General features: G+C 47.2%; 1 protein-coding gene across 2 annotated transcripts; it reads right to left on the reverse strand.

Annotated features, from left to right (window-relative positions):
• Positions 1–1641: 1641 nt before the first annotated feature.
• znf703 (zinc finger protein 703) lies at positions 1642–7566 on the reverse strand. Of its 2 annotated transcripts, XM_062543139.1 has the most exons (3): positions 7549–7566; positions 4597–5093; positions 1642–3996 (listed from the first exon to the last, which is right to left on the reverse strand). In XM_062543139.1, the coding sequence occupies exons 2-3, from the start codon at positions 4852–4854 to the stop codon at positions 2536–2538; spliced, it is 1719 nt and encodes a 572-aa protein (XP_062399123.1). In that variant the 5' UTR covers positions 4855–5093; positions 7549–7566; the 3' UTR covers positions 1642–2535. The 2 variants fall into 2 exon arrangements, with proteins under 2 accessions (XP_062399123.1, XP_062399122.1); XM_062543138.1 differs by lacking the exon at positions 7549–7566 and having other exon boundaries at positions 4597–5280.
• Between the last annotated feature and the right edge of the window lie 2396 nt (positions 7567–9962).

A 9962-nucleotide genomic window follows, 5' to 3' on the forward strand; every position in this document is an offset into this window, starting at 1 on the left:
GATGAGACAGAGGGATGGAAAGAATAGAAGAGAAGGGTTTGATGAACGAGTGTGAGACGGTGACAGTGGGATTAATTCCTCCCCTTTGGATAAGATGGAAAGTTCTCCCCTCTGTTTCACCCCTTGGGTTCCCGCCCTCTGTGCTAAGTCGAACGCTTTAGAAGAAAATCTCCCGTACCACTGCGGAAAAGCTACAAAGATCTCTGTTATTATAACAGATCACCTGTTTTTGAGGACACATACAATTAATAACCATGATTAACGTCACTGAAGACACAACTCTGGGACTTCCTCCATTACTGCCTGCAGTTCTACTCCAGACCTGGTGGGGGCAACATAATCCACATTATGATTTTCATGTTATTACCCAAACTTAGCTTCCCCCCCCAGTAGGAATACAGTGAAATAGTTTACTTTCTTGATTTCCTGTCTTTCATGAGAACTCATTTGAAATGCCTGGATTAGTAAGTAGTAATTCAGGAGGAAAAAAAACATGCACTGCCTTGTAGCTCTAGGGAATTGAACAAACACGAGCCTTGGCAGCTGTCATCTTTTCCCATGCAATAACATAATTTCACATTACCAGATGAAACCAGGGCCCGACTGCCCCCCCACCCCCACCCCCCCTGAAGCTAACTCGCTATCTGCCCGTTACAGTTTGTTTGTCATCCATCATCGCCGGGCCCACGTTTTGCTGGCATTCGTGGCCCGCTTCCACTCGTCTGCTGACCACAGCTCCAGACACCTGGGCGTGAAGATGAAAAATAAGCGCCGCCGCTCCCTGATTAAACTCGCCGTGCCGCTAGCAGGACGCCGTGACCTTGCTGGACCGGCCAGGGCTGTAGCCGCTGCTCTGGTGGGTGATCTATTTTGTTAATGGCCCTGTCAAGTGACACCTGTGCTGGCTCTTGTCCTGGGCAGGGTGCTAATGAACTCGGAGAGCGGGGGTTGCGGAGGGCATGGGGGGTGGTTGGGAGGGGGTGGTATAGAGGAGCAGGAGGACGGGATGGCGGCCCACCCCAGAGAACCGCCTGGAAGCCCCCCCCCCCCCCACTACCCTCACATTCAGGTCCACGACACATAAAGCATCCTGCAGCAGACTTGGGGACTGTATGCCAGGACAGTGGCTCCTCCTTCGGCTTTTGTGGAGCCGGACACACATTGTGGCCAGAGGAAGAATGCCGGGGCATAATTCAGCCAGTGGGTTTAATTCACTGGCGAATCAGTGTCCACACCCACCCGGCATTCTGTTTGTGACTGGCCACAAAGAGCAGGGCTTTTAATGGCGAGCGCGTGAAATTGGACTAATATTTCTTCACTAACAGCTTTCCATTGTCATCTTGGCCTTTGTATTGTGGGGCAATCCATCAGGCGAGGGGACTGAGAATAGCGCTCCCCTGGGTAATTATCTCTATCCTAAACACCTAAATTTAGGACTGAGAGGTCCCATGTGTAGTCAACATCTCTGTCAGCATAAAGCTGGTTTGACACTAAACAGTCTAGTCTGCATTTTTTTGGGAGAGCGTAAGAGTGCCCATTTAATCAGCCTGCAATACCTCTGGAAATGCATTTGATGTAGTACGAATATTAATGACATTATTCAGATCAACGTGAAAAGAAAATTGAAGCAACAACTTTGAATATAATCAAGTGTCATTTATTACACAAAATAAGACTTTCAGGTAAATGGATAGCTCTGCCATCACTACATTTATATTCTAATTTCTTCAGTCTCCAGTCTCCTATTTTATAAGCCATCCCAACTTGCAGACTCCATTACAATAGAAAATATATCACATCTTTGTTTTTATTATTTTGAACTGTACAAAATAAATGGCATTTTTTTTCAAGAACACTCCGGTTGTCATTGACGACATGCGCAAGGGTATTTCAACTAAACAGCAAAGAACGGGACAGAAAAAAAACAAAACAAAACAAAACAAAACATAATTTAGTCAAAGTGAAAAAGGCATTGTCTTTGAAATTCACCTAACCATGAAATCTTTTCAAAGAGTGTATGATGACTGTAATAATAATATTCGTAAATGATTATTATAGCAAGATTGATAATGGGTGTGTTCAAATAGTAAACTTCTCCCAAGTTGAAAGCCAAGCGCTCAGAAAATAAATACATAATCTCAGTTCTTTTCAGTCCAGAACAACAATATGGGGAGGGGGGGGGGGCACTCTTCAAATAAATTGAGACCAGAGTGCTGCTTTCTCTGCATGTCAGTCTTTGACTTCTCCAGAGAAGCTGCACTCATCTCTCTTTATCCTTAATAAATCTCTCTCTCTCTCTCTCTCTCTCTCTCTCTCCAAACACTGCGACGGACCAGACCATTGGTACTCCATTCAGATGAATCTGCTTTTCGCGACCCTGCTCCCTGTTTGACTGGACCGGGCAGGGCACACTGTGTGGAGTGGACCTGAGCCAGGAGCTCTGCACATTCAGGGGCTCTCGCTCGCCTGGCAGGCGAGTCTCATCAGCAGTCAAAGGAGTCTGTTCTCCACTCGCAGTCCAAACGCTGGGCCTGGTCACTGGTAGCCCAGGGCCGAGGCCGAGCCTAGTCTCTGGCTGTAGAGCGTGTAGGGGGAGTAGTAGGGAGACGAGCCTGGGAGAGAGTGCATGGGCAGGGACGGGCCGCCGGGCAGGTGGGCCTTGCCGTAGGGGTGGTAGCGCGCCAGGCTCAGGCCGGGCGAGCCGCGGAGCGAGAAGGAGCTGGGGAGGGCGCCGGGACTGGTGGGGGGCGGCAGGTGGAGGTGGCAAGAGGCGGCCGAGGAGACCGACGACGGGTAGGCGGACAGGAGCTTGCCGTCGACGCCCGGCAGCGCCGTGTGCGTGCGCAGGTGGGCCAGCAGCTCCTCGGAGGTGGAGAAGCGCTTGTCGCACGGGCCGCCCACCGACACCCAGTTGCAGGCGTGCGGCTGCGGCTCGTTCTGGAGCATGAAGCCGTAGGTGTAGAGCGGGTGGGAGAGGGAGGGCGTGGTGCTGGACGTCAGCGCCGTGGGGTGGAGCGAGTGCAGGTGGTGCGACGGGTACATCAGGGGGAAGCCAGACTTCAGGCCGGCGGAGGGGTCGTGGACGCAGGTGGAGCAGTTCTGGCCCCCGAGGTGCGGTGCGTTGGGGTAGGTGAGGCAGTAAGGGTCCCTGCACAGGCCCTGCATGAAGGACGGCGGAGAGGCTCCCGTCAGGGGACTGGAGCTGGGGTGCTTCCCAGGAACCCCCATGCCCGCCCCGAACTGCGACGGGTATCCGGCGTACGCGCCAACGATGGAGCCGTGGTATCCCATACTGGAGGGCGGCAGCGGGAAGACCGAGTGGCCCGGTTTGAACGGGGACACGGGGGCGACGTGTCCGGCGCTTAGTCCAGGCTGGGGCAGCTGGGCGTCGGCCTTGCTGTCGGGCTGCGGGCTGCTGGCAGAGCTGCCGTTGCTGGAGTTGGCGCTGGCCCTGGCGTGGCTGGAGTTGGCGATCTGCGCGTGGTCCAGGCCCGGCTTGCTGTGCTCAGTCTCTTTTTTCACCGGACCACCGCTGTCCGCTGAGCCTTGGTCAGCGCTGCCCGACTTGGAGTCCGTGTAGTGAGACTGACCGTGGCCTGATTTCTGGGTGGGGGAGGGCTGGGACTGCCGGTGCGCTTGGGGTGGCGTGTGTTGCGTGGGGGAGCTGGTCCTGGGAGAGGTGGCGTGGGGACATGTGACCGCACCGGTGCTGCCACCAGGAACCCGAAAGCCTGCCTTGTCACCCACGCCGTCTTTGCGGCACTCTCCACCGCTCTTGGCGTAGGGCTTGAAACTGGACTTGTCATCCAGGGGCTGGTGCTGGTCTCCCGACTTGACAGAGGACACGGAGGAGCCGGAAGACCGAGAGCCTGAGTCCTTGTCACTGTGGCCACTGGAGCTGAGAGAGGCAAGCTTAGAGGATGGAGGTGGGTCTGGCTTCCCAATCTGAGAACATGTCTGGGCCAGGAGGGCTAAAGGGCTCTTTTTGGCATCCAGCTAAAAGAGAGAAAAAGCGAGACACCATGAACATATGTTTATGTTTTCCATGTACATTGTTTTTACAATTTTTTTCCATCCGGAAGAGTATGACAGGGCAGATGCGCTTCTCCAAACAATGAAACATTGAAATGTATCCGAGTGAAAAACGAGCTGGTGTTACACACCATAAATCATTCTATGAGTCACACACTTATGATGAACAGTTTGGAGCGTCAACTGCGTCTTGACAGCTGACTTCGAGGCTATTGTTATTCATTTGCGCAACCAACCTAATCGTGAATGGGATTCCAAATGGTCCGATAAAACATTATTTATTTTCAACATGTGAGGGAAGGCTCTGCATAAAACTCGGATAAAAGGTGAAAAGTGATCGATAAAAACGGGCGCTGCGCACATAGACACAGCATCTAAAATACACTCTGCGTTCAGTGTAACCAGATTAAACAAAATGAAAGAAATAAGCAAATTGGTATACAAAACCACTTAAATAAATTCAGTACAAATCCGTATGTTCCTTACAAGAATGGCCATATAGCCTATAACAAAGATCTAGGACGCATGCTTTTTAAAATATAATTTAAACGAAAATCTCCTTACCTCAATGCTTATTGGTGCGGAAGTCAAGGGTTGTAAATACTCCGGGTGAAGTATGTGGCTGTGAGCGGTCAACATTTTAAGAATCCGGATGGGTAGTCTCTTTTCTTGGCGTAAAGGATCCGAAGGTGCCAATGCCGTGACCAAGGACTTCTGTGTCCCAAATTTACGGGAGAAACTACCGCTGTCAGTGCTATTCTCAGCGCTCTCTGGACTCCGACTGCGTGAACTGGCTTCAGATCCGAGAGGAGATCTGCTCATCTGGATCCAAGCAGAGTACGAGACCGAGGGCGGTGGTTGGGGACGAGGTGCAATTCAAATATCATTGATAAATAAACGGCAATGACAGTAAAGTCGTCAAAGGCACCATATTCCAGTCAGTGTTCAATTTATATCCAATAGGGAATGCCGAACATCCACACATAAAGTCCTTTTTATATGATCGTTCCGTTCCGATTCTGCCGTTTTCGCTCACCCGAGATGACCGCTGTCCTCCGTGACTGGCAATGTTGAATAAAGCAATAATATCCGTTATAAATCAGTAACAGCCATTGGAAAATAAAAAGCAGAAAATGAATTGTGCCAATTATATCCCATAGAAACTAGTAGAACAGAGGCATTCACAATTCCTTAGGTCAGTGAACCAACGGACTGAACTCTCGTCATCTCCGTGCACACTGCAACGCACAACGCACACCGAAGATCTGCTACTTACTACACACACCAAAGATGTGAAGGGAGAACTTCAAAGCGAAATACCGCGCACCAATCAGGACAATCCGCATTACTAATCAGATGGGCGGTGTTTTGTGAAAGGGGCGTGGTTTCTTACATTCTTTCAAAGCCTTCTTGGAAGACTCTCCGCCTCCTCAAACCCGCATGACCTATTATTTATGTTATTTGTAGCATGGAACATTGGCTTGTAAAATTTGATTGCTGGTAACTATATGTGATTCATATACTATAGCTAGAACTGACAAGTAGAACTGGCAAAACTGCCACAGAACTGGCAAAACTGCGTTAGCAGTGAAAGACTGCTTGACACGTCTTGACAAGAGGAAGCACATTACACCAGTAGAAATGTCAAGGCTGCTGATTCATTTCATCAGTTTCATTTATGAATGTCACTCAAAAAATATCTGAATAATGCATTACATTGCTTGCACAATGATGGTCTATGTGCACGTCTGCCTCCAGTGCCGGAATGTTAATGACTTTATTACATTACTGCTGGCTGGTTTGCCATTGGAGTAATTTGGCTAACTTAATTACGCAATGAATTGGCTTAATTAGTTAAAAATGAAAGCTGACAAGGGTTATTATGGTCACACTGGAACAGCTTGTGTCTTGAAAATCTTTGATGCTTCTAATATTACAAAAAAACAACTTACTACAGTACTGTGAGCTGAATTGGAACATTTAGAGCACATGGGCTCTGTGCACAATGGTTTACACAATGGCATATTAACCTGAAGAGAGTCTGTTGGCCCTAATGAGGAAATTAGATTGGAATCACTGCTGTCACTTTGCGGCTGTCAACATCATGATTCATGACATGCATTACCAGTGCACATTGTCTCAGGAGGACAACAACAAGAAAACCAGATTAGTCAATAATCACGAAGTCACTGTTATCCATTAAATAATTAACCCAACTCTCTTCCCCCGCACGCCTGACATTTCCCAAGCAACTGAATATCCCCATTTAAAACTGCGCCCTCCACCTATTTCCTCCTCCAAAAAGTGCATTAAATGTAGACTGCAGTCAACTCAGACTTCCATCTTCATTTTCTACCCGTGGTATAATCAAATTCCTCATCATAAGGAATGCTAACACCAATTACCAACACCAGTCACCAACATTTCATTAACATCCTTCTATTTTCTTTATTCATCACACACACACATTATATAATTGTTCTGGAAAAACAGGACTTTCGATTCAATTCATGGAAACAATGTGTGATTTCAGGTTAACCATGTTGCTTTGATGTTAAATGGGAATATGGAAAGCAACCACTTGTGCCTGTATTGAACAGGGATGTGAGAGTCGCAGAGCATAAACAATACCTGTCAAATGAGTCACAGTGTGTGAAAGAGGCCTGTAGGTGAAACAAAGAGCACCTGGGAAGCCACATGAAAGCCGACGATGCTTGGCACGGTGTAATAAAAATGACAATAAGACAGAATGCATGAACTGCTGACCTGGAGTCACAGGGAGGAGCTCAGTCAGTCTTGTATTTAAAGCCTGTTCTTCCCCCTTCACATAGCTGGGCGTCAGGGAGAATATGAACTTAATAATGGTGTGTAAGTAGCTTAAGGTGCAGCCCGGAGACACTGTTACAACAACTTAAATGAGCAGGGGTTTTTTGTCCTGTCAACAACCTGTCTCTTTGATTTACGAGCGTATGATCAAAGATAATGCAAGTGTCATAAAACTAAGCCATATCCGGACAAGTCTCCTCGTCATTACCGCCAAGCAAATCCTCACAGACTAGCGTGACTGATCCGCAACACATAATAATCCAGGGGACATGTAGCATAGTTACACACAGATAAAATGGACTTCTCTGACAGCTGGCCGAGTTTAACATTAATGTAGATTCTGTAGGATAGCTCCTCTCTTTTCTTCTCCCCTTGCTTGTAATCGGGAGACTAGACTAGAAGTCGGAGAGTTGATGCCAAGGCTTATCTGTGGCTGTCAACGGGGCTCTCGTTGACGGCAATGACTAATACGATTTGCCCTCTGTTGGGAGGGAAGTGAGCAGGGAGCCGGGGGTGGATGGAGTCACTTTCCCCTTTGTCAATAGCCTCCCTGTTTGACTTGTCATTATTAGTGTAGCTCATCACTTATCACCTACACAGAGCCTGTAATACTTGAATAAACCCCATAAAGATCCCGGGACAAGCAAATGCAAATGTTCTGAGAGGCTAAGTGTGAGGTGATGTATCTACCTGTCCTGTTCCTGTTAAAGGTTTGCCTGATTGTGTTTGGCAACCACCACCACATGGTATCTTGGAGGTCAGAAGTAGTAGGGTGCCATTGGGGGGGGTGAACTCAGCAAAAGTGAGGAAACTGCTCTTGTGATCAGACATTTGGATCCCTGTGGACAGGAGACATTAAAGGTGTTTCATGAAGTGACTGTTAGATTTGCTCAGTTTGTAGTTTCAGAGCAGGGGCTTTATTTGTCTTTGAAAAGTGAACATTTGCTTTCAGCTGAACGCCTCGTGCCAGCTTTTCCAAAATAGGCGCCGCAAAGCCTGTGAGTGAAATCTGACTTGATTGCGTTCAAAAAAAGAAGATTCCTCGGGATAAGGAACCTTCAGTGGGCGGCGGGTGGGGGAGGAACTCGAAGGAACTCGAAAGGAAACTTGGAGGAGGAGGGCAGGACTAGAAAGAGAAGACAGCAGAGAGAAAGAGTGAGAGAAGGAGTGGAGGGAGGGCTCGGAACAACGGGGAACAGTGCCTTTCATGTCTCTCCTTGAAGTGGGCTGCTAACAGCTGTTTTGGCGTATTCATGACTGATGGCTGTTTCCTGTTGTGGATATTTAAAAGGGCAGGTTTCCCGTTAGGAGGCCGGGCCGTAGTATCCCTTCAACCCCGGAGGCGTTTGCCTATGCATGGCCATATCAAAGCACGGGTCCTTAGCATAACAGTGGCCGAGCACAGGCCTGAATGGGGAAGCTACACACACCCTGAGAGCTGGACCCGCATGCTCCTGTGATCCAGTGATTTACACACCCAGTGAGGCCCTGTCACGGGCGATCTGTTGGACCAGCCCAACTTCACCCTCAAGAGCAAAGACGAGAGAGAGCCCGGAGGTGTTAGCGTGGACGTGTGAGTGTGTGTGAGAAGGTCAACACCCGTAAAGTCATCATCTTCCTGAAAATGTGAAAAAAAAAATAAAACAGTTCACAAGTGAAAACCAAGACTTTCACCTTCTCAACATGTCCTCTGTCTCTGGCAAGGCAGGGCATTTGTCTGTATGTCCAGGACGAGTGGTCATTCACCACTGAAAGATGCTAATTTATTCTCATGCTTTTGTCTACCGAGGAAAAGAGACAAATGGCACTATTTCCTCGCTTGAATAGTCGCCACGTCTGACTACAACTTCAGTCATTACAAGTTTATTATTATGTATTTATGCTTCTTCCTGATATTATGTTTTATACTGTGCTGATTGTACTGTGATTCTTAAAATAATGGATGGACTGTGACTACAGCTATTTGTCACACTTTTAAGCACAGAGAGGGAAGAGAAATAATAATAAAAAAAAAAGCATGCTGAGAGAGTGAGGAGGAAAAATGCATGTGAATCACTTCTATTTAATTATCTGTGACTGATTTATGGGGTGTGTGGTATGGAAATGGCCGCCAGAGGCAGGGACATTGCTGCTGCCTTGTGTGTTCTCCAGAAATAATAATAATTTAAAAAGAGAGCGAGAAAAAAAACATGGACAGGTTTATGGGGTGTAGCTGACATGCGAGACCAACCCTGGTGAACTGTAAAACTGGTTCTCTTTCTTGCTGTGGTTTCTAAAAAATCCCAGTCCAGCAGAATCCGGAGATCCTGAACCAAATATTTTACTGTAGGCCTTTACTGTAGGCCGCATTCCACAAAAACATATATTTGTACGTATGTGAATACAATAAGGCAAGAAAACTGAAGATGATTGTAAATAGAAAGCAGAAATACAAAAAACGGAGCTTTCAGGCCAGTGATGTTGGCACTACATAATGCTGCAATTCAACAGGGCATGTCCACACATAGACACAGACTGGCATCTGGTAATTGTTCATGTTGAAAGAACTTGCCCAGGTGTTTTGTTATGCCCATCCTCAGGCAAACAACTGAAAGTTTTCAAATGACTCAAATGGAATTTCAGACACAATATAAATATGAGCTATTAAGGAAGTTAAAAGCAGCTACACATCCTTAATAAATTACCTCACTCTTCCTCATCCATGTGGTATGCACAGTCATAATTACATATTTGTGGTGTTGTGCCACTGGAATCATTTTCCCCCCTCATATGTATGTACACAGCACTGCCTGTATTCATGGACTTCACATTTAGCATTCAATGTCTAAAACAACTACCTTCCTGTTTCCTGTCCAGACAAAATCTTATTCAAACGTATGTTCCTCTACCTTTCCATCTAGTTGATTCCTCAATAGTGTCTGTTGTCAGTTGGTAAAAAGTTATGCACTTTTAGCATGTTGCTAACACTGCTAAGCTGTCATTAAATGGCAAAACCTGGCACAATCACAAACAAGTTCAGTTAGTGTGTCATATGTAGGCCTACCCGACTGTGCACACGCATCTGCAAGTGCTGAAATAACGAAATTACACCATGACTCCATGGA

The sequence above is a fragment of the Sardina pilchardus genome, chromosome 8, assembly GCF_963854185.1.
Source record: "Sardina pilchardus chromosome 8, fSarPil1.1, whole genome shotgun sequence".
In the NCBI taxonomy this organism is placed as follows: domain Eukaryota; kingdom Metazoa; phylum Chordata; class Actinopteri; order Clupeiformes; family Clupeidae; genus Sardina; species Sardina pilchardus.